This window comes from Schistocerca piceifrons, chromosome 4, assembly GCF_021461385.2.
Source record: "Schistocerca piceifrons isolate TAMUIC-IGC-003096 chromosome 4, iqSchPice1.1, whole genome shotgun sequence".
Taxonomy (NCBI): Eukaryota; Metazoa; Arthropoda; class Insecta; order Orthoptera; family Acrididae; genus Schistocerca; species Schistocerca piceifrons.
Window position 1 is genome coordinate 744,877,378 of NC_060141.1, and position 26,387 is coordinate 744,903,764.

Genomic DNA, 26,387 nt, shown 5'->3' on the forward strand with positions numbered 1-26,387 from the left:
AAAAAAAGCGCAATGAACGTCCATAGACGTTTGTGTCCAGTGTATGGCGATGCTGCAACTATACTCCTTAGTTGGGCGATGGGTAAAAAAAGTTATAGCCTCAGGAAAGGCAAAAGCAGAGCTCCATGATCAGCCACGCTTGGGAAGTCCCGTCAAAGCCACTGCTCCACATATGCTAAAATACACGGATGCCATTATTCGTGCAGACCGGTGCATCACAACGCAACAACTGGCTCTTCATTTCTCGGCCAGGAAGTCTGAGAACCAAATTGGGTTGGACATGATTGTCTCATGCACCGTACAGTTCAGTCCTGGCAACCTCGGACTTCCATCTCTTTGTGCCCCCTAAAGATTTTCAATGGGGAACACACTCTGAAGATGATGAGAGTGTCAGCGAAAACGTGGCTACGTCTACAGGATAAGAGCTTTTACCAGCAGGGAATACATGCTCTTCCATAACGTTGGCGTACGGTCATAGAACGTGATGGAGACTACGTAGAAAAATACGACATGGACAAGACATGTTGATTTATATTGTCACCAAATTCTGACTCTTGACAGTAAATAATGTTCTGAGAAAAAACGTGGGGCGTTACTTATGGAACGACTCTCGTAAACTATGGAAATAAATAAAAATTTTCACAATAATGCGCAACGTAATTCACTTCACATGCCTCTCTCAGTTAGCTTTTCTGCTTTTTTGTTTTGTTTTTGTTGTTCAACTGTCTCACATGAATACAACGATATTTGTCTTCCTAGTAACAACAGAGAAGTCGAAAATACTTATCAGTGAAAGCATTGTAGCTAGTTATTTTGCGTTTGAAATCGCTAACATAGCTGTTAGATGGTAAATTACAAACACCAGGTTGTTGTAACAACGGAGCATCTACTTACACATGCCCATCGTAGGACGCGATTATAGTATAGCAGTGAACCTTGGTGGATATTATAATGTGGAGCCAATTTGCACAAAAAAGTAATTCTACTTTTGGCTACCAGGTGCAAATCTGGCGCTGCGAATGCAAGGAAGACATATAGAAATGTTTGCATATGTAATGGATTATGAACGGGACATTGGAAGGAAAGGTAAAACAAGACATAATGTTAATTTATCATAAACAGCTGTTTACACAGTTTGTTCAATATGAGCACCGAAGACGTTAGCTTCCGAAAAACGACGTGATCAACAGTTGCTAGTAGCAGTTCCGGTGGAATATGAGCATCGTGTTCCTGCATGCTGTCCTTCAGATCCGGTAGGGATTGAACGGACTTTTAGATATCCCCAGAGACAGGAGTCAGATGATATCGCAGACCTCGCATCTGGAAAACCTCTGGAGATAACAGATTTGTCGAAGGTTACATTAAGCAGATCTTTCACTTTGTGAGCGACATGAGATGCTGCTCCATTTTGTATTAACAGTTGTCCTCTTCCAAAGCAGGGTTCACACGATGCACAAGGAGGTCTCGATAACGTGCAGTTGTCACGATACACCTGACAGGATATCTGCGCGTATTTTCTTCAAAGAGGAACGAACTGAGAGTAAAGGTGCTTGTGAGTCAACACCACCCAGTCACATACGGTGAGTGGAATGGCCTTCGTCCACAGTACCATGCGGTTCAACAGAACACGAAACTCGGCAGTTCATTGTGTTCATTGCATCCTGTAGTCTAAAGTGTGCCTCGTCACTCCATAGAATATTGCCTGGCCACATGTCATCAACCTCGACCCGTGCCACAAACCGAACGACTGCGATTCATTGAGTTTCACTTGCTGCACCGTCTGTATCTTGTACGACTATAGTCCGATACACGAACGCTGCGGTTCGCGCCTTTTTAGGCACGGACGGGGATTGCCTTCTTGACGATTCCAAGCGACAGGTACGCGCTTGCCTGTGCTTTCAGCTTGAAGAAACCGTATATCCTGCAAAGTACGTCTCTCGCTTGCTTCTGCAGATTTTATCAATTACCACTACAATCAGCGATGGCAAATCGCTACGAATTGGAATCGAAATTCACTAAACAGCTCGCTGCGATTACATTTAATGCTCGCATTAGCTACGTCATTCACAGCAGAACGGTCACAGCACTGCTGAACGCTTATCGGCTGTCGGAGTATGCGTGACGTAGGTGCGCAGAAGAAGCCAAAACTCGACCGCCATCTTTCGTGACTCCAACTATAACAGTATAAAACAGACCGAAAAGCTTTCCGCATTGTTGACTATGAGATGGACAATTATCGTGACAATGCGCGAGCACTAACATTGCCCGGTGCACGTGCTGCATGGTCAGTTACAGCTGCGGCAACCTTGTCACAAAGTTCCACTGGAACAGGACGCCCTCCTCTTCCATGTGCCACATCAAGCTTACCCGTGTTTTAGAATTTCATTATCACATTCTTTAAACCATTTAATGACCTCGGGCCTCCCCTCAAACTTTTTAGTTGGCGATACTCTCTCAGTGTAGCAGTGTACTTGCTGCCCTTCACATAAAACAGTTTCACTAAAAGCGCATGGTCTCTCTTCTCGAAGGCGTACTCTTCACTCACATTATGGCTTGACAAATGACAGCGTGGATGTCATACCGTGGTACAAACACTGTACGGTCCCAGATTGGAAACATACAATTCTAAAGGAAATAAAAATTATGCCAAACTCTTTAGCATTTGATTTTAAAAAAGTATTAGTGAACTATTTATGATATATTCAACGGAGAGCTCCAGAAAAAAAAATAAAAACTAAATAGAAGCATCCATGACTCATGGAGAGGCCGTTGTTGATCGTTTGCCCAACGCAACCTAAGTACAGCGTGAACTTAAATACACTGACGTCCAAAATTAAAGCAACAAATGGAAATTTGGTAAGGTTGCATTTATTTTGCCACAAAACAGTATAAACAGGTGACAGTAAAGTAGAAAAAAAGTAAAGAATACAGAAGTAATCGACTGCAACATGCATAACGGTAGACAACTTAACGGATTTGCACACACATTCTGACAACTGACTAACATGCTCAGTATGGGGTGTGACCACCAGTGGCACGAACACAGGCCTGACAACGACGGTAAATGCTGTGAGTGATGTCACCACTCTCATTTTGCGGCAATAACGCCCATTCTTCCAGCAGAGCTGCTCACAAGTCTGGTAGAGCGGTTGGTGGATGCTGACGTAACCCGTCTCCCTAGTGCATCCCAGACATTCTCTATGAGATTCAAATCGGGGGAGCCCGCAGGCCACGCTATGCGTGCAAAATCTTCCGTTTCCAAAGAAACATCAACCAGCCGTGCTCTACGAGGTCGAGCATTATCGTCCATCAGGACGAAGCCTGGGCCTACAGCATCTCGCAACAACTGCGCATGAGATCCCAAGATCTCCTCACGATACCTGACAGCAGTTAAATCTTGCTGATTCACCAGTACAATTTCATGAAGAGGTGTTCGAGTGGTCAACATAATACCAGACAGTTTGTCTGATTATATTGTGAATTAGGACGGGGAAATAGCAGATCGTTGCTTTTATTTTGGACACCAGTGTATTTATTACTGAATAATTTTTTTTCATGTTTCAGACAAGGAGCTACATAAAAATTAAAAATGGCGTGATTGTGTGATGAACAAGGTTTGAAGCCCATGTACGAGGGCAGTTCAATAAGTAATGCAACACATTTTTTTTCTCGGCCAATTTTGGTTTAAAAAACCGGAAATTTCTTGTGGAATATTTTCAAACATTCCCGCTTCGTCTCTAACGGTCGTCGCCACGTCGAGCCGCTGTTGAAATGCACCACTACTGTTCTGTACGTACAGTACGATGGGTTCTTTTTTGTTTTGGAAAAACGTAAGCACGTAATGTTTAAGCGATAACACAAACAAACGTATCTAAATGATAAACAGATGTTTCGTTATGTTTCCTCTCGTATTGTTACCTAGTAATTGCCCTGCGTTACGCCTAATTCCATCCCTCAAGCAGATGTGGATTAGCTACATGTCTGAATAGAAACCGTCATAGAACGGAAATAGTACGTATCCGGACATGTGCTCCTATTCACATCATTATGCACTCACTCCTCACTACAAGTTAGCACCACTAAAGATGCCTCTGCCAGAATTACAACGTGACTGAGAGAACGTACGAAATCAAAATTTTTTCTACAAAACATGAGAGTGAAAATTTTTGCTTTTTAAATGACATCACTTTGTGCTACACCCATGAGCAATTAAGAACGTCACTTCCATGAGCAGTTAAGAACGTCACTTCAGTTCCGTGTTTTGTATTAAATGAGAAGACTGTCTCAGTGCCGGATCATGGCATTGCCAAATTTTCAGACTTTTATTTAACGTTCTCGGATACTATTTACGAATACCTTGGAATGTTCCAGAATGTTTTAGGATACTCTAGAAAGTTTTCGAATTTTCTCAGTTTTCTATAAGAAAACAATAACAGAACGACAGTATACTTTATTTCAAATTAGGTTACTGCTGAATAATTAAGTGGGTTCAAGAGCACTTACAAGTATTTTTGAGCATTCTATAAACTTTTTGACAGGAAACATTAATATTTTTAAGATTTTTTGAATGTTTATTTTCATAAATTTGTCAAATGCTTATGAGTGACCTGGAATGTATTCAGAAAACAAATGAAAACAAAGACCATGCGAAGCAAGTCTTTTTCAGCTAGTGCATTAATAAAAGAGTTTTATAAATTGCGTTAGTTATTATAAATTATCGTTACATACTTCCATAAATAACAGACTTACAACTTCAAAATGAATCGTAGTTCACTGAAATCCGCAATAAGGTTCTTCAGTTAAACGGCAGATAAATTGCCGTGTCCGGAAAATAACGCGAAATTTACCGGATTTTAACTCGAAAACTAGTAAATACGTATTTAAAAGAAAGCTTTACGAAAGATATTTTCTTTTACAATAACTGCCACATATAAAAATTATTTAATTACAATTAATTTATTACTATAAATTTATGTAATAATTATTATCCATAACAATAATGATAATTTTTAATTTAAAGTAATAATTATTAAATTATTATTTTTTAAAAATATGATGTAAATTTTCTCACTTTTTATTCAACTTGAAATGGAGTATCCTGTGCTTGGATGAATGCTACGTAACAACTATACCAAGAATTGTATTTACTGACATACTACCTTTCTTTTTATACCTAACTTACGTTGCTCAAAGGTGTACCATAGCCCTCGTTACTTCTTACCTGTCATAGTAGTAGTCCCTAGAAAAAGAAAGAAAATGCTTTTATTAGATAAGTGTAGCAATTATGTTATACTACTTACTATAAATCATTAAAACTTTAGTTATATTGAGCAACAAGAATATTTTTATGTAAAGCATATTATGCTTTCAGAAAAATGGTACTCTACAGTATTAAAAAATACAATATCAACATCTTCTTAAATTTAGGAACTTTTTGATTTGGGTTTAGTATGTTTCTTATTAATGCAGCTAAACTTATATGTTACATAAAGAAAAAGCACAAATTGTTTACAAACTCACTTTTTTAACAATGTATGGGGGCTCTAGTTTGGTATTAGTAGCACAAAATTATCTTTTACTGCACTGAAATTAGCTTCATTCCTGATTCAATATGGTCTACAGTTACCTCAAGAAATTTTCTCGTTACTCAACAAGCATAATATTGGACAATGTTACGAAGCTCCCCGTCGCTCAAAGTGAAATACGAGTATATTCTTGAATAGCGTTAACAATTCAAACCGAAATGGACATCTACGCAACATAGTGTAAGGAACGGTGTGGATAGAGCCGACATTGTACTTAAAGATCACATTCGAACCACAAAGTGAGGTAAAAATAAATACTGGTTGTTGGTACCAAATATAATTACCTGAGGAGTAATTCCTAAAAAACGAATACGAAAATTGTGAGTATTTTGTATTGACAGCTATCCGCAAATAAATGAACGGAATTTACATATTTTCTTGAAATAGCTTTAATGGTAATTGGAGCGAAGACGTATAAAAATAAAGATTCCTCTTATTTTCTAGTAAGTACATGTAACCTGAAAATTGCTTTCAAAACTGTTAGCAACTGTGGCTCGACAGGTCAACAGAATTAAGTGAACTGAAGCCATAACATTGTTCCACTCAAAATCGTTATCTCTCAACAGAAACGCGCATTGAGACTCAATTTTTCACGAGATATGAACATCATTGGCTAATCGTCTCTATCCTTACGTATGAGTCTATCTGGGACTCAGCAAATGAAACTGTATTTTTCCACTAAGTACAACAGATTTTATATAAGGTACATCTGAAAAACTCGATGAGTGGCCTCAGAAGATAAAGGAAACAAGAGTTAAAACGAAATACCTTTATTGGCGATCAAAGTCATCTCCGTTTTCCACAACACATTTCTGACCTCAACTGTAATACTGTTGGAAGCTGTCAGGAAATGCTTCTTGAAGAATCGTTCGAAGCACTGTGATCATCCAAGTCTGTGAAACGTTGGACGTTCAGGACTATTTTACGGTGGGTGAACAAAAAAAAAAAATCTGAAGACGTCTATTCTGGAGAATAATTAGGGTCCTGAAGATCCATCACCTTGCATTGAGCGAGAAAGTTAAGCATGCATTCGTTGTGGATAGGTATCCAACATTGCGTGACCACAAGAAACGTTAGCTGAACGTGTCCGATAACTTTACTACCGATGTCTGAAGAGTGTTGTAGCTAATGCTGATTACTTTCAAGGAAACCTACGTTTCCTTTATTCTCAGGATGCTGATTACTTTCAAGGAAACAATTGTTCCCTTTTTCTGAGACAATTCACCGAATTTTCAGACGCATCATACGTCACAACTAGTAACATGATTTCCATGCCATGAAAGTGATAAGGGTAAGATAAACAGCTGTTTGAAGCGTGTGATTGACCACTTATCTACGACAGAAAAATGATTGGTCTAACGGTCTAGAAAGTTTTGGGGCTGAAGGCCAACTGGAGCTTAATTTAAGCTTAATTTACGAGCTGACACAGATACGAAAGCAAAAGTTTTTTCGTATATAAGGGATTTTCAGCGAGTCACCACTTTTATTCTTTTAGAAAACTGAGAATGTTGAATAACTATCTGGAATGACATAGACTTGCCTGGTATTACTTTTATATCGCAGTAAAATTCCATCATTGTGCTTTCGTAAGGAAAGGACATACTTACAGAGTGTAAGTCCATGCTTAAATACGATCTTGTAGTGCTCGCTAACAACAAATCAATGGTTTTAGCGTTTGCTCCATCTTTAGTTTTAAACACATGTCTGTTTCACGTACTATAATAAGCGTAATAGGCTCGCAAACGCATTGTTCCATGGCGATAATGTTCAATATAAATAACATTCTGATAGAAATGAGAGTTAACTAAAAATTACTAAGAATTTTAAGAGAAAGGCCAACACTAAATCCAAGATGAAATTCCTAGGATGCTTCTATGAGCCCCTAGAAATCGAAACAGAAATTTAACAGGGAGAGGGACATTCGGCACTCTTGTTCAACTGTGTACTGTAAAAAATATACCGAAGTGGCACAAGGAATTAAAATTTCTGAATGTGTTTAAAGTTTTCAGGATTGGAACTGCGCAGAAAGGTATGCAAACGCATTTCATGTTTTGCTGATGACGTAGTCATAATGATGGAACAATTGAAACAGTCTGCAAATGCAGTACAGCTGATTACAGATTAATATACCGTAAGAAGTAGCAAAACAAACTGGCTTGCAGATAAATTTCTAAAAATTATCATATATCCAAAAACAACAAATTCCAATTAAAGATCATTTACAGAACAATAAAATGCGTGAACAACTTTTAACATCCAGGCGAACTGATTACGCCCAAAAGCCTACTTGAAATCTTGAAAGCAAGAGCTGTTGTTTGTGTGTGTGTTGTGGTCTTCAGTCCTGAGACTGGTTTGATGCAGCTCTCCATGCTACTCTATCCTGTGCAAGCTTCTTCATCTCCCAGTACCTACTGCAACCTACATCCTTCTGAATCTGCTTAGTGTATTCATCTCTTGGTCTCCCCCTACGATTTTTACCCTCCACGCTGCCCTCCAATACTAAATTGGTGATCCCTTGATGCCTCAGAACATGTCCTACCAACCGATCCCTTCTTCTGGTCAAGTTGTGCCACAAACTCCTCTTCTCCCCAATTCTATTCAATACCTCCTCATTAGTTATGTGATCTACCCATCTAATCTTCAGCATTCTTCTGTAGCACATTTCGAAAGCTTCTATTCTCTTCCTGTCCAAACTACTTATCGTCCATGTTTCACTTCCATACATGGCTACACTCCATACAAGTACTTTCAGAAACGATTTCCTGACACTTAAATCTATACTCGATGTGAACAAATTTCTCTTCTTCAGAAACGCTTTCCTTGCCATTGCCAGTCTACATTTTATATCCTCTCTACATCGACCATCATCAGTTATTTTGCTCCCCAAATAGCAAAACTCATTTACTACTATGTCTCATTTCCCAATCTAATTCCATCAGCATCACCCGAATTAATTCGACTACATTCCATTATCCTCGTTTTGCTTTTGTTGATGTTCATCTTATATCCTCCTTTCAAGGTACTGTCCATTACGTTAAACTGCTCTTCCAAGTCCTTTGGTGTCTCTGACAGAATTACAATGTCATCGGCGAACGTCAAAATTTTTATTTCTTCTCCATGGATTTTAATACCTACTCCGAATTTTTCTTTTGTTTCCTTTAGTGCTTGCTCAATATACAGATTGAATAACATCGGGGAGAGGCTACAACCCTGTCTTACTCCCTTCCCAACCACTGCTTCCCTTTCATGTCCCTCGACTCTTATAACTGCCATCTGGTTTCTGTACAAGTTGTAAATAGCCTTTCGCTCCCTGTATTTTACCCCTGCCACCTTTAGAATTTGAAAGAGAGTATTCCAGTCAACCTTGTCAAAAGCTTTCTCTAAGTCTACAAATGCTAGAAACGTAGATTTGCCTTTCCTTAATCTTTCTTCTAAGATAAGTCGTAGTGTCAGTATTGCCTCACGTGTTCCAGTATTTCTACGGAATGCAAACTGATCTTCCCCGAGGACGGGCTTCTACTAGTTTTTCCATTCGTCTGTAAAGAATTCGTGTTAGTACTTTGCAGCTGTGGCTTATTAAACTGATTGTTCGGTAATTCTTACATCTGTCAACACCTGGTTTCTTTGGGATTGGAATTATTATATTCTTCTTTAAGTCTGAGGGTATTTCACCTGTTTCATACATCTTGCTCACCAGATGGTAGAGTTTTGTCAGGACTGGCTCTCCCAAGGCCGTCAGTAGTTCTAAGGGAATGTTGTCTACTCCGAGGGCCTTGTTTCGACTCAGGTCTTTCAGTGCTGTGTCAAACTCTTCACGCAGTATCGTATCTCCCATTTCATCTTCATCTACATCCTCTTCCATTTCCTTAATATTGTCCTCAAGTACATCGCCCTTGTATAGACCCTCTATATACTCCTTCCACCTTTCTGCTTTCCCTTCTTTGCTTAGAACTGGGTTTCCATCTGAGCTCTTGATGTTCATACAAGTGGTTCTCTTATCTCCAAAGGTCTCTTTAATTTTCCTGTAGGCAGTATCTATCTTACCCCTAGTGAGATAAGCCTCTACATCCTTACATTTGTACTCTAGCCATCCCTGCTTAGCCATTTTGCACTTCCTGTCGATCTCATTTTTGAGACGTTTGTATTCCTTTTTGCCTGCTTCATTTACTGCATTTTTATATTTTCTCCTTTCATCAATTAAATTCAATATTTCTTTTGTTACCCAAGGATTTCTACTAGCCCTCGTCTTTTTACCTACTTGATCCTCTGCTGCCTTCACTACTTCATCCCTCAAAGCTACCCATTCTTCTTCTACTGTATTTCTTTCCCCCATTCCTGTCAATTGTTCCCCTATGCTCTCCCTGAAACTCTGTACAACCTCTGGTTCTTTCAGTTTATCCAGGTCCCATCTCCTGAAATTCCCACCTTTTTGCAGTTTCTTCAGTTTTAACCTACAGGTCATAACCAATGGATTGTGGTCAGAGTCCGCATCTGCCCCTGGAAATGTCTTACAATTTAAAACCTGGTTCCTAAATCTCTGTCTTACCATTATATAATCTATCTGATACCTTTTAGTATCTCCAGGATTCTTCCATGTATACAACCTTCTATCATGATTCTGAAACCAAGTATTAGCTATGATTAAGTTGTGCTCTGTGCAAAATTCTACCAGGCGGCTTCCTCTTTCATTTCTTAGCCCCAATCCATATTCACCTACTACGTTTCCTTCTCTCCCTTTTCCTACACTCTAATTCCAGTCACCCATGACTATTAAATTTTCGTCTCCCTTCACTATCTGAATAATTTCTTTTATTTCATCATACATTTCTTCAATTTCTTCGTCATCTGCAGAGCTAGTTGGCATATAAACTTGTACTACTGTAGTAGGTGTGGGCTTCGTATCTATCTTGGCCACAATAATGCGATCACTAAGCTGTTTGTAGTGGCTTACCCGCGTTCCTATTTTCCTATTCATTATTAAACCTACTCCTGCGTTACCCCTATTTGACTTTGTGTTTATAACCCTGTAGTCACCTGACCAGAAGTCTTGTTCCTCCTGCCACCGAACTTCACTAATTCCCACTATATCTAACTTTAACCTATCCATTTCCCTTTTCAAATTTTCTAACCTACCTGCCCGATTAAGGGACCTGACATTCCACGCTCCGATCCGTAGAACGCCAGTTTTCTTTCTCCTGATAACGACACCCTCTTGAGTAGTCCCCGCCCGGAGATCCGAATGGGGGACTATTTTACCTCCGAGATATTTTACCCAAGAGGACGCCATCATCATTTAATCATACAGTAAAGCTGCATGCCCTCGGGGAAAAATTACGGCCGTAGTTCCCCCTTACTTTCAGCCGTTCGCAGTACCAGCACAGCAAGGCCGTTTTGGTTATTGTTACAAGGCCAGATCAGTCAATCATCCAGACTGTTGCCCTTGCAACTACTGAAAAGGCTGCTGCCCCTCTTCAGGAACCACACGTTTGTCTGGCCTCTCAACAGATACCCCTCCGTTGTGGTTGTACCTACGGTACGTCTATCTGTATCGCTGAGGCACGCAAGCCTCCCCACCAACGTCAAGGTCCATGGTTAATGGGGGGAAGCAAGAGCTAGAAAATTGAAATAGCTTTCCAAATCACGTGACACATTTACAGCTAACAGTGCTTTTTCGTAAGCACCAATATTCGTCGTTACAAGTCTGCAGTAACACCAGTACGCTTACATCCATAGGATTTTTGACAGGTGTTTAGTAACGGAGTTAGATGGTAGAGACGGAAAGATTTTACACAGTACATCGCATTAAAAGGGATAAAGGGGATGTATATAAAACGGGAAGCAAGGAATGTACTTTAAAATTGAAAAAAATTACACAGCTGTGGCTTTATAAGAAGAATGAACGACTACAAAGGGACGAAACGCATCTTAGGCATTCTTCACTCGAACCGAAAATAAGAGAACCATGGTAAAAAGGATTCAGGAGACTCAGACACGCAGACAGAAAAGGCAGAAACCCGAGGAATTTTCAGACCAGCTGTAGTGACGTTTGAGATTTTCAGAGAAAACAAATGAACTAAGGCTTCAAATAATTAGATGAAGGCCATTATAGACACAATGCATTTATGAATAACATGTGACAAATTAGAGAAACACACGAAAAGAGTTTCATGATAGTTGGAAGAGTATCTTAGTCCGTAGATGGCCGACTGACAGAATAAGTAAGTATATGAATTCGACGTGATATACTAATTCCGCATTATTTAACCGTTTACATGTTGGCCATGCTCCTGTTTATCAAACAAAGCTGAGCATTACTTTGAAGAACATGTTTGAAATATCTCATTGCGAACTACCATGCTCTAAAGGAATAAATTAAATACGCATCTGACGCACTAGGTAATTCTAGCGTCGCGATTCACAAGGAAAACGTTCTCCCCTGTGGGTAAAGAATGGATTAATACACCTAACATAACTCCTGCGGAAAGGAATGGATTCAATTCTTTTCCGGTTTCGCTACTTTGTGGGGGCGTTATTTTATCAGAAACCGCCCTCCCCCTCAATACGAGGGCTACTCGGCGCCACATGAAATACAGTTTCACGCTTTGTTTCTCGCCGTTATGGGTTCTGCTCTGCCGGAGAGAGCTCGTAAGTCAGCTTGTCCACCTCCAGAGCCACGGGCTGGAGATCGCAGTCACGTGGCTGCGGGCAGAGCTAAATTCCGACCCGCGTGGAAACTGTTTGGCCACCGCATATACTGCCCCCGGCAGATTTTCTTCTGTCAAAACAGCTATGGACAGAAATGAGCCCTTCACCAAATGCAGTGCTACTGAGGGACATGTTACGTGGTATGTTTCTTGTCTCTGAAGTGCCTCTTAACCGTTTTGCAAACTTTTCTTCCCGAAAATTGTTGGCAGAAAAAGACAGGCTATTATCTGATTACACTCACAGAATTTAAGATAGAACAATATCGTTTCAGTGGACGAAATTCCTATAAGAGAAGGTTCTGCGGGGCATAAAAAACCCTAACATTCCAAAACTATCTTTAGTGGTAAGGATAAATGACCACCGTAACAAAATAAGAGAAATCAGAGGTCACGTAGATTTAGGTGATTATTTTTACAACGTGCTATTCGAGAGTCGGACGGTCCAGAAATAATCTGAAAATGGTTTACTCAACGTCTGCGAAACACACAATTATCGACTGCAGAATAGTCATATAGCCGGCCAGAGTGGCCGTGCGGTTATAGGCGCTACATTCTGGAGCCGAACGACCGCTACGGTCGCAGGTTCGAATCCTGCCTCGGGCATGGATGTGTGTGATGTCCTTAGGTTAGTTAGGTTTAATTAGTTCTAAGTTCTAGGCGACTGATGTCCTCAGAAGTTAAGTCGCATAGTGCTCAGAGCCATTTGAACCAATATTCATGTAGGTGTACATCTATATAGATATGTCACCATTCTACAAAAAAAATTAGTCCGTATATTCTCTGTCGACTGACAGTTCCTTGCCAAAGCTCTCGAGATGCACATACGTCACTGTCACGTGATAAAGTTTACGGAAACTATGAGAACTACTAGATGGTAAATCGTAGAGATTGTAGCAAATATCTTTAAAGTGACGATGGCATATCTAGGTATTAGACATTGTTGACGTTCGGAAAAACTGGCACACACTAAGACGAGACTGAAAATTCTAAATTCAATTTGACTACGATTTAATTGTTTGCTCGTGTGTGTTTGACTGTGTGTGGGGTTCAAAATGGTTCAAATGGCTCTGAGCACTATGGGACTTAACATCTGAGGTCATATGTCCCCTAGCACTTAGAACTACTTAAACCTAACTAACCTAAGGACATCACACACATCCATGCCCGAGGCAGGATTCGAACCTGCGACCGTAGCAGTCACGCGGTTCCGGACTGAAGCGCCTAGAGCCGCTTGGCCACCGCGGCCGGCGTCTGTGTGTGTGTGTGTGTGTGTGTGTGTGTGTGTGTGTGTGTGTTTGTGTGTGTAAATGTAAACACCATCTGGCATCGGATCCATTCGCCTTCAGTTGATGTCGTGTACAGTATTGGTACACTGTCGTATTACCTTCTAGAAAATATCACCAGAAGTTCTAAGATTGTGATTCGTAGTAGTTTCTCACATCCCTGTCGTTAGGAATTGCATATTATTTTGGTGTAACTGTACTGCTGTAAACCGTCTGTCGTATAACTTAAACATGGACCAGTCATGTTAAATGCTATTCGTTGCTATAACTCAACGCTGAATACACTATAGTGCGGAACAGTAAGGTCGACAAGCGTGAACTGGTTTGGTAAAATAAATTCCAGTACTTAACACTGAAGGATATCAGGGGCCAGGTTCTCGCACGACTTCATCTTCATTATTTCCTCATTATGTATAATGCAGCCACTCGTTTCGGTGTATATTACAGTTACTGTATTATACACAAAACTGATATCGTAAAACCAATCTGGACCCCATAAGGAGATGAATAAAAAGTATCTTATCACAGATAAAGAAGTAAAAATAAGATTTTCTTCAAATTGCAGTCCGGGTAAAGGAAGGTATGGTAATGTTTATTTAAAAACATTTCAAAATAAAATTCCACACTATTAGGATGACAAGTGAAATGGAAAAGTCGTTTACGTAATTTCTACTGTATCATCTGCTACAGTCAAATTCAAACATATTTCACTATATATTATAAACAACGCTTTCAGCTCCTGGGAACCAAAATAAATTCCGTTTTCTATGTACGCAAAATTCAAAACAAAAACTTTTGGTATTTGAATTTAATTAACAGGTTCCTTACAATAAAAATTAAAATGCAAGTTTAAAAACAAAAAGATTCTTGTGAAAATTAGCCTAAACTCACCAGTCGTTGCCAGTTTTGGTAACATTTTGCCTCTTTCTACCGGTCTGGTGTGGCTTTGGCTCAGCGACCAAATTAACATCTGAAAAACACACTCTCCGTTAGAAGTAAAAAGCACAACAACAGTGACTTTTTCGCAACAACAAAAAAAAATTGTGTTATCTCCACTTAAATTAAATCCGAAGCTATCAAAGTACACTCACAAAAATCGTAATTGCAGTATGCTGCTATTAATCATGAGATATTAACAAAAAACCAGGAACTGAAAACAGAAGACAGAGATAGAGTGTGTGTGAGAGAGTATGTGTGTGTGTGTGTGTGTGTGTGTGTGTGTGTGTGTGAGAGAGAGAGAGAGAGAGGAGAGAGAGAGAGAGAGTGAGTGCTGGGGGGGAGGGAGGGAGTAGGAGACGGAGAAAGAGATCGAGAGGGTGTACAGTTGTGGGTGAAGCAGCAGGAGACGCTAATTATTCAATTTCAGATGTGTGGCTCGCAACACAGGATGACTGAAGGACTAAACCTAGTCTACCGTTTTTATCAACGATACGATATAGATGTGTAACAAAACTACCGTCAGTGGAAACGAGAACGAATTTTAATCGCCCTGGAGGGGAAATTTTTAGATAGTCCTACAAAAACGAATGTAATACCCAAACCTATGTTACTTACTACAATGAACGTTCTTGAAACAAAAATTGTCATTCTGTATGTACGTTGGTATTAATACACTGTGCTAGACGTACTGATATACACGAGTGAGATGCTTTGTCACTGCTGATCTCTGGAAAAGTCATAAAAGACCACACAAACATCATATCGATACAAATATACCGTTATTTGCTGTACGTGCAAATCATGAGCGTGCAATAATCGACAGTCGGAAGTGCTAGGTTTTGCTCATGGCTCAAAGTCTAGTCGTAAATACCTGACCCGAAAATATTCGTTTTCGATAAACATTTGCGAACTGAGCGCCACAGAGATTCCCTTTGATCATTTATGCGAATTATTAGTTAGGAATTCTATATTGGCAATTTGCTGAGTTCTAGACACATGTAACGTGAACGAGAAACAGACCGTACACTCGAACACTGAAATAAAATAAAAATGATTTTCTCCAATATAACATAGATGTCGCTCAACCACAATCAATATATGTGTATACCAGTAATAATCAGTATAACAGGAAGTATTTGCATATAGCTTATCCTGTGCTGGTCTTGATATTGAACTGCAGTTAGATCAGAAGAGAATTCGTACTGTTACATTTTACTTTGGACAGGTATGAAATTAAATAAATGTGAGGTAATTTATGAAGAACGTACACGCCTTATTTCATGGTTTTAATAGACCTTCTATTTTATTAACTGGAGTGCTGCACAGAAAATTCACCGTGGCTGAAACTTAGCTGCAAATGGAGACAGAACAACGTAGGTAATTTAGATAAAGCGAATTTTTTCACTGTCATATATGTCGCATACAACGAGTTTTTGTTTGCGTATCGAGATATATTAAACTCACTATTTTAATGAACCTAATTTCATAAGTGCAGTATATCTTTTTTTTTTTTTTTTCAAGTAGTTTTGTGTTTAACAGTAGCTAGTAGCCTTCCTGGAGAAAACTTGTTTTGTGGCGAGTTCCACTTATAATCCCGGCAGTGTAAGAAACTGTCAGCAGCGGTACCTGACCAGCTATACTAAAGCGCCAAAGAAACTGGTGTAGGCAAGCGTATTCAAATACAGAGATATGTGAACCGGCAGAATACAGCGCTGCGGTCGGCAACGCCTCTTGTAAAAGAAAACAAGCGTCTGACGCAGTTGTTAGACCGATTACTTATGCTACAGTGCCAGGTTATCAATATTTCAGTGTGTTTGAACGTGGAGTTACAGTCGGGGCACGATGGAACACAACATCTTCGAGGTAGCGACGAAGTGCGTATTTTCCCCTACGACCACTTCACGAGTGTACCGTGAATATAAGGACTCAGGTAAAACACCAAATCTCCGACATCGCTGCGGCCCGAAAAAGATCCGGAAAGAATGAGACCAACGACGACTGAAGAGAATCGTTTAACGTGACAGAAGTGTAACCCTTCCGCAAACTGCTGCAGATTTCAGTGCTGAGCAATCAACAAGTGCCAGCGTGCGCACCATTCAACGAAATATTATCGATATGGGCTTTCGGAGGCCAAGGCCCAGTCGTGTACCATTGATGACTGCACGACACGAAGCTTTACGCCTCACCTGGGCCCGTCAACACCGACATTGGACTGTTGATGTCTGGAAACATGTTGCCTGTTCGGATGAGTCTCGTTTCAAGTTGTATCGAGCAGATGGACGTGTACGGGTATGGAGATAACCTCATGAACCCATGGACCCTGCATGTCAGCAAGTAACTGTTCAAGCTGGTGGAGGCTCTGTAATGGTGTGGGGCGTGTGCAGTTGGAGTGATATTGGAGCCCTGATAAGTGTAGATACGTCTCTGACAGGTGACACGTACGCAAGCATCGTGTCTGATCACCTGCATCCATTCATGTCCATTTTGCATTCCGACGAACTTCGGCTATTCCATCAGGACAATGCGACATCCCACACGTCCAGAGTTGTTAAGGAGTGGATCTAGGAACACTATTCTGAGTTTGAACACTTCCGCTGAACACTAAACTTTCCAGACATGAACATTATTGGGCATATCTGGGATGCTTGCAACATGCTGTTCAGAAGTGATCTCCACCCCCTCGTACTCTTAGGATTTATGTACAACCCTGCAGAATTCATGGTGTCAGTTCCATTCAGCACTACTTCAGACATTACTCGAATCCATGCCACGTCGTGTTGCGGCACTTCTGCGTGCTCGCGTGGGCCCTACACGATACTAGGCAAGTGTACCAGTTTCTTTGGCTCTTCAATGTAAAAGAGTGACGGCCAAGTTTGTTTTCTCCAAATAGAACGCCATAATTATGAACTAAATTCCACAACTTTGCGCCATGCGTCACCGAATGGGACACATGATATTTTTGGATATTGTTGCTTCTGTAGTGCCGTACGATTGAAAACCTCAGCTGGTAAGTATTGAACTATGGCGGAAAAGAGTTTTTCTTTGTTATTTCGTCCAGGACGATCTTCTCTATTTGTGAACTCAAAGGTATCGTTGCTTGGTATCTCTGGCGTTATAACTACCCAACTCAAGTGGAGGTAAACCATACACTTACCAAGACAACGCTTTAAAGGGAAAGCTACAGATAAAAAATTAACAAAATAAAAACAGTTGATAAGAGACAAAATAGTAGTACTGATGAAAAGTTATTGGGTTTCAGACGGGGTGACAGCATTATGATACCGCGAAGTTTCGACTATTGTCACGCTCATCATTTTTTGCAAACATGATAGCGAAAGACACTCGTCGAAATGTCGCGATATCTTAAAGCTACCATCCGGCTGTAAGCCCGAGAAGTTTTCGCCAGAGAACTTTTCAACGCCGGGAAATTCTACATTCGCAAAATAATGAGTGAGTAAATAGCTTTTACTTCTCGTAACAAAGAAATATATTGGATGATCCGCTTATGGTAAGGTGGTGCAAACCTAGAAAGCAGTCGACAGAACTGGGCAAAGCATACCCTAGTATCACCATCTAAATTTTCCGTTACCGTTAACGAGGCAAGAAAAATATTATATTAGTTACGAACGTGACTGCATTTAAATGTTTAATTTTACGGAACCAGACACACAATTTCAACTTGAAAAGGCTTAAAAGGGCATGAGGAAGCCAAGTAATAATAAATTACACTCTTTACCAAAGAAAAGTACACGTAGGCCTCCGATTTGTGATAAATGAAACTTCAGTAGCATCTCCATATTCGAAGGATAGTGTTCCTGAATTGACCTCAGTGTGATACCGCATTCTACTTCCCAACGAATTCAATGTGTACTGCCAGATACGCACAAGAGTGTTCTTTTTTTGCCTTTTCATCAATGATCCAAAATTTGTTTGCGTACCATAGATATGTTGCTTTAGAAATCAAATTCAAATAATTTGAAATCGTATTGTACACCGTTTGTTCAGAAAGTTCAGAACTGTTATTTCTGGAAACAACAAATGTGCATTCTATCAAGTCAGCTGTGAGCAGGTAGTGTTAAGTAGATAACGCCGCAGTGTGGCAAAGCTGTGGCGTCAGAAGTCGACTAACATCTATAAATCAAGTGTTCAACACATGCTCCAGAATGTCTTGAAGAAGAGAGTAGTGTGTGCATGTTTTGTGCCGCACATTTTGGCTCTCAAACAGAAACAACGACGTGTGGTGGACGCTTGCCGTGACTTGATTGAAATACAAAACACGGACAGAGCTATTTTTATAAAAAAAAATCATCACATGTGACGAGACATACCACAAAACGAGAAAGTACTGAAATCCACATGAAGTGTCAACGCTTTCATCACTTAACCGACATTTAAGCGAATTTGATGCGCTAGTTGACCAACGTTACGAAGAACGACATTTCTGACGGCAGTATCAAATGGTCATATTAATGTTCTGTGCGTCGCACTTACGTGTGTATGCGTTGATGTTTTGTGTGTGTGGGGGGGAGGGGGAGGGGGAGGGGAGGGACACGCATTATGTAGAACATTTGAAGCACTAAACCACCATCTTATCTTTCCTCTATGTTTTCTTAATCCAGTTTCACAACTCTTTGTACTGACCACGTAGAGTCCTTTGTGTTCATTTGGAAGGAAAGAATGACGACTAATATGAAAGGTGTAACAGATTCTGGTTGCATTCTGATTTGGCAGTGACTCGCGATTGAATATTATAAATCCGGATCGATAAGAAGAATGCATGATTGAGAAAAGGGCTAGACATGATGGGACAGCTTGGCTCAGAAGATTTATCGTAGGTTTCCTTTAACACTGTTTAACACAGGCTTCCTTCATTTGATGTAAAACATTCTGAGCTGTTAGGTCGGGTCCCTTTTAGTTTAAACACGTCTTTTGATACCAGCCATAAGAGCTGACGGCATATGTTCGTTCTCGTTTCCATTGACCATAGTTCTATTCCACAAGTACATCGTTGTATCGTTGATAGAAACGGTAGACTACAATCTGCTACTAAAGTTTAGTCCTCCATTCATCCTCTATTGCGAGCCACACATTTGAGTATCAATAATGAGCGTCTCATACGTCGTCACCGTCAACTGTACTTAGAAAACGTAGACTCTCTATCTCCTTTTGTAGGAAACTAATCATAGCATATACTGTATATCCTTTCATGTTTCAGGCCGATGTCGCACGTGTATCACCTCTTGTATCCGTTCAGTTATCGTCGTTTCTGTTCTCTGTGAATGAATTTTCGTCTGACTGGCAGTGGTCATGTTGACATAAAATCCCAAGTATTAATGACAAATCTAACACTGCAGTGTGTATGTTTACCTTTCTTCTTCTTCGTATACACTTCATGGAGGGGTCATTCTTGCCGTTTGCAACTCCACAGTTCTCTCTAGTGCGTCGTCGGTCGTTCTCGATGTCTTCTGCCACTCGGCATCTAATCCAGTAGTGCATCGGGAAGACAGGTATTTTCCATTGTTTCTACGTGGTCCGACCGGTTCTGTCCATTACGCAATATTTTAATATATACTGGAGTTTATATATAATTATTTCTAAATTTCTTCACTTCGTATATAACCCATCCTCGTGCATCCCTTATCACTCCTCAGAAATCTCTTTTCCGCTGAATGCAGTTTACTCAGTTGCTTTTGAACAGGCAGCCACGGCTTCGCTGTCATTAAGAAGTGTGGGTAAATCCACTTTCACCTCTTTCCTAACTTTGTTTTAAAAAATTCTACGGGCTGCATTACATACAATATGAAATTTGGTAACTGTTTGCTCAATGTCTTTTCCATTATAACAACACAGTATATTTAGTGACTTCCAGCATGCTGGAGTAACTTGGGTCAGCAACTTCTGTTAATCAAGGGAACGCAAAACCAGTCCAAGTATCAAATATTTTATTTTTCATTCGATGACTAGTTTCCGTCCGAGACCCAATTTCAAAGGGACACAAAAAAGTCATTTTCGACTTTGTTATGTTGTTTGATAATGGGTCTCGGCCCGAAACTGAATCATTTTCTCGAAAAGCCACATGCCTACGACCTGTATTTGCTAACATCTATACACATCACTCAATCCCTGTGGTTTGATAAAATTAGTATTTATATACAGACTCCTTACTACTAAAATTAGCTGTGTTTACAGTTCTCGTTTTCCCGGTCTGACATAATTTTATTCCATCTAGCCTGTCAAACGTCTTATAAAATATATCAAAGTTAAATATGTTTCTCAATTCTTTTCTCTACTGTATTCTACTATCTGTCGCCTGGTGAAGACATTATCCACGCAAGATCTCCCTTTTCTACACCCTCTTTGCTCTCCTGGTTCAAATGGCTCTGAGTACAATGGGTCTTAACAGCTGTGGTCATCAGTCCCCTAGAACTTAGAACTACTTAAACCTAACTAACCTAAGGACATCACACACATCCATGCCCGAGGCAGGATTCGAACCTGCGACCGTAGCAGTCGCACGGTTCCGGACTGCGCGCCTAGAACCGCGAGACCACCGCGGCCGGCTTACTCACCTGCTAGTAGACAATTTGCAAAAGTTTTTAATAAGTTATTTATTATTTTCGCATTGATTTTATATTCTGCATTCATGAGACAAATTCCCCTATAGTATATGGATTTTGAACTTGAGCTTTTGACCAAGAGAGAGGTATTTGGGTATTTCCCCAAAATTTATTGACTAATGTAAAATTCTTAATTTGATAATATACAACTTTACAAGTTGCATATTAACTCCAGGCACCTTCCAATTGTTTGGAGATCTTAATACTGTGTCTAATTCTTGTAATGATGCAGGCTCTACTGCTGGAAGTTTATTTCAGTGACAGCTGTCTGTTTCTGTTTCACTTACTCCATTGCACCACAATTGTTTCTAATGTTTTATTCATTCTTTTAACTCATTACATTTATTCTTGCAGTATACTTTATCTGATTTATTTATGTGCTTAATCAGTTTATTCCCAATTAGCTGCCTCCCACGTACATCATGTTCTGCCTAAGTTATAAACTTAAAACATGCTTCCTCATGAGCCTTTCTGGTTATTCTCTTGACAGTTATTCTTTTCTCTTTTTATACATTAAAGGATATATCTGTTTTAGTTTGTAAGTATAGCTTGTATGCTTTCCATTTCTCTTCAACTGCTACTTTTACTTCTTTCTTCCATACGCTCAAACCCATTTTCTTTTTCAACGTTCTCTTTCTCCTAAAATTTCATTTCCAGTTTTATACATTGACTGTATTATAGTTTCCCAAACTTTATTTACAACTTTGCCAGTGAATGTTTCGTTAGATACTGCGTGTGTCTATTTTGATACAGCGTTCTCAAACTTTCTTCTTGTAGGAAATACATTTACACACTTCTTCATTTTCTCGTTTGTGTTTTGAATTATTCTTCGTTCATTTCGCGATTACTCTACTTTCCAAAATTACGAAATAGTTGACCGAACATATATGTTACATTATATATTACACATTGTACATTTGTTACATTATTAATTATCTATAGCCTCTACTACTCCAAGTCAACTTATCAATATCTTTCTGAGAAATATAGGTACTTGTTAATTTCAGCAGGTTGCTAACTCCCGCCTCCGTTCTGATTTATTGTTACGTTGTTTATTACCACAGATGTAAAAATAATTGGGAACGGTGGTAGAGAACGGTTTCATTAGGAAAAGGAGCATGCTGATGGATTTTCCTATCAAAAAATCATTTCTTCCAAAACATATTTTTCTTAATTTTGCACAAAGTTCGAAATGGCCTGTTCACATCATTGACAATTAGCCTACCGTTAATGTTACAACCAACATTATCTCTAGAACGTACGTTCCATGGTACTGTTATAGGTGTAATTCGTTCTACAAAGAACTGAATACTTAAGCATTTTAAACAAATAAAAAAATTAAATACTTAAAACACATTACAATATATTAAAGCCTTAAAATTAGAAAGAAATAAAATTCTTTCAAATGTCACTAAAATTCTATTTTGTCAATACTGCTTGATGACGTTTTATTAATTAATGAAAAAAGTTAGTGCTGTATCGTCATTTCTTTTAGGACTTTGAACTTCCAGACGATACATCTGACACTTCTGTCCTCTGGCAGAAAATACAACGCTGTGGGGTGAAAAAGGCTGTAACTGACTTTCAATTACTTATAAAAATATAATTATCGTAAAATCCGCCCAATTGCCTGAAACGGCAGAAACACAGCTTTTAAAGTGACTGGATAATGATTAAAAAATAATAAAATCAATAGCTCTTGCCTGTGAGCATTAGATGCAGAGCTCAGACGCACACTGTCATGGCAAGCATAATTCCGACACGCTATCCTCAGCAGCCTAGAGCATGATCAGTTCAGTACAGCTGATTCCAGACAACTGACGTTAAACGAACGATGATCAGTTAGTTCTATAATCCGAAATTTGTTCTGGGCTACGACGGACACATGTTTTAGTAAGACACGCACCATGATGTCAATAACAGCGATAGACGAGGCACAAGCGCTTGCCCACACCGAAAATTATGGGCACATAGTAAACGAAAGACGTAGAACCCGCAGTGCCACCGTATATTGCCGTCTCCGATCAGCCCGGATACGGAAGCAAAACACAGGCTCTTCCTGACCGACGGCGCTGACACTGTGTACAGCTCGGCAATATACTTTCTGAGTTCGGCGATACTACCAGTACGACTGACACGTGTGTTCCTCGAACTAGCCTCGTCGCCATGGTTACTGTTTCCTCAGTTATCTCCGCACGCCCTCCTTTCTGCCTCGCGCACGTGCAAGTCTTGAGATAACACTTAATATCGTGTCGGACCTCCTTTTTTCCGGCGTAGTGCAACGGCTTGACGTTGCACGGACTCAACAAGTAGTTGGAATTCCTCTGCATAAATAATGAACCGTGCTGCCTCATAGCCGTCAACAGCTGCGAAAGCGTTGCCGCTGCAAGATTATGTGCACCAACTGACCTGTCGATTATGTCCCCATAAATTTTCGATATGTTTCAAGTCTGGCGTTAAGGACTGCCAAATCGTTCGCTTGAACTGTCTACAATGTTCTTCAAACCAGTCTCGAACAATTGTGATCCGATGACGTGCCCATTAGCATCCATAAATATTCCATTTTTGTTTGGGAACTTGAAGTCCATTAACAGTTTCACTGCGGCATCGGTGCAGGCGCGCAAGTCTCCAGTGCGGCCCGCCAATGTGCGAGTGCGGGCCGGTAACGCTCCGAAAGGGCAGCTACCGCTCTAACCGACGCTCCTAAGCACACCTGAGCTACAGGATGGCGTCAAGACCTTGTAAGATCTGTAGGATCATGTTCTATACCGACTTAATGATGACACCTTAGATGCATTACCTCAAATAAGCTTCGACTGTATTGTGGTCATGTTTTAAAGTCTGTTTGCTGTCAGACAACTGCAGGAGTCACACAGGCGTCATTCAAATGTTCATTAGCCGCCATTTCGAACAATATACATTCGACAACTGATCACACGAAACAAAAGTTTACACGCTATGATGCTGGCTTAGACACTGCAACTAGACTGAGTAATCCGACAGTGAGCGCGGACGCTTATAAGCGTCAGGCGCACTGGCTCATGGCTTGTTGTGACGCTTATAAGCGCCAGCCACAGCGAAAGTGTTAACGGCTGCAACTGATAATAATCATACTTGGTTTGTGGGGCACTCAACCACGTGGTTGTCGGCGCCCGTAGGACTTCACTGTCCAGTTTTGCCGCTTTTCCTGATGATGAAATCATGAGGACAACAAAAACCCAGACCCTGGGCGAGGAAAATCCACGACCCGGACGGGAATCAAATCCGAGCCCCCGTGATCCAGAGGCAGCAGCGCGAGTGCAACTTGTTTCCAAGCAGCTGATCATAACTATTTCCAGTTAATGATCGTTTGTTGATCACAGGACCCAGTCCGTTCCATGTAAACACGGCCTACACCATTAAGGAGCCACCACCAAATTGGCAACCGCGGTCCATGACGTCGTGGGATCCAAGCCACACTCGGAACCTGCCGTCAGCTCTTAGCAACTGAAATCGGCACCACGGTTTTCCGGTCGTCTAGTGTCCAACCGATGTGACCACGACCCCAGAGGAGGCGCTGCAGGCGTTGTCGTGCTGATAGCGAAGGCACTCGCATCGGTCATCTGCCCATAAGCGCCAAATGTCACCGTACTGTTCTAACGTCCCACATTGTTTTCTGCGGTCACTTCACGCAGTGTTCCTTGTCTGTTAGCACTGGCATCTCTACTCAGAGCCGCTGCGCTCGGTCGTTAGGTCAAGACCGTCGACCGCTGCGTTGGAGGGAGGTGAAGCCTGGAATTTAGTATTGTCTGCACACTCTTGACGAATCTTGGAATATTGAATCCCCAAACAATTTATGAAATGGAATGTCCCAAGCATCTAACTCCGACTATCATTCCGCGTTCAAAGTGTGTTAATTCCTGTCGGGCGGCCGTAATCATGTCGGAAACCTTTTGACATCAATAAATGTGTGTTCGCCCCCAGTAGCTGAGTGTTCAGCTCGACAGAATATCAATCCTAAGGGTCCGGATTCGATTACCGGCTGGGTCGAATAATTTCTCCGTTCAGTTAGTGGGTGTTGTGTTGTCCTAATCATCATCATTTCATCCACATCAACGCGCATGTCACCGAAGGGGCGTCAAATCGGAAGACTTGCGTCTGGCGAACGGTCTACCCGACGGGAGGCCCTAGTCACACGACTACCTGTGTACAAATGGATCCTCCGCCAGTGCACTACCCTGTTATATTTTTTGTATGCGACACTAACGTGATCTGTGTATGTGCTGTCGATTCACTTATGTCACCTCAGTGTATACGCCTCCGAGCCAAAAAAAAAAAAAAAAAAAACCAGAGGCAGTGTCATGATGGCGCGCTTTGGCGGATTCGATTAATCGAGTCATGAATAGTCACGGCTCACAAATGTTTTTCCATCGTTTCTTCTCGAATGGGCCCGTAGCGCACGTAAGGTGAAAATAAGACATTTTCACTCAGCTGGGACTAGGTTAGGTGCAAACTGAGTTATTTAACTCGTGATGATTTCGTTGATTCACAACAAGCTCATTTCGGAGGAATAGTAAACTTACGCCCATGTATTTTCTTCATGTGACGTTACATTATATTGTTTATGTCTAAGTGGAATGACGTCCGTAAAGCATCTTGGAGCAAGTTTTCTGTCTGGTCATATGTCGTTACTATAAATCAAGTAGTTCCCGTGTATTGGACTTTCAGTGATCTTATATAGCACCTGTTGGCAGTTGTTCGACAGGTTTCGTTCCAGCGATGCTTTATGTTTACACAGGAAATTATAGCGTGCGGCTGGTCCCGGAGGAGGTTCGAGTCCTCCCTCGGGCATGGGTGTGTGTGTTTCTCCTTAGGATAGTTTAGGTTAAGTAGTGTGTAAGCTTAGGGACTGATGACCTTAGCAGTTAAGTCCCATAAGATTTCACACACTTTTGAACATTTGAAATTATAGCGCCGAAGTTCAGGCATGGTGTTTGAGTTTCACTGACTTTAAATTTGTAGTTATATGAAGTTATGGTTATCCATTGTTTTTATGTGCTGTGTCATTTTTATCCTTTTACTTTTCTATCATTTCAATTATGTTTTCTATGTCTCTTTTACGTTTCAGGTCTGTTTGTTCGTTCAGGATGTTGTCCAGATATTTTTTCGTGTATGTGAAAATTTCCAGCTCTTCCAAAATGTTCATAGCCTGACCTTTAGGTATTTTATGTACAACCTGCAATGCATTTTCGATTTGTTCTGCCTTATAATTTTGGCTTT

General features: G+C 40.5%; 1 protein-coding gene across 3 annotated transcripts in view; it reads right to left on the bottom strand.

Moving 5' to 3' along the window:
• LOC124795060 (RNA-binding protein Raly-like) overlaps window positions 1–26,387 on the bottom strand; it is a 431,777-nt gene that overhangs the window by 74,668 nt on the left and 330,722 nt on the right. For all 3 annotated transcript variants that reach the window (XM_047258861.1, XM_047258860.1, XM_047258859.1), the window contains exons 4-5: window positions 14,464–14,542; window positions 5,222–5,239 (exon numbers count right to left, since the gene is read on the bottom strand). In XM_047258861.1, the coding sequence (XP_047114817.1) occupies window positions 5,222–5,239; window positions 14,464–14,542 (97 nt within the window). The remainder of the gene's footprint in view (window positions 1–5,221; window positions 5,240–14,463; window positions 14,543–26,387) is intronic.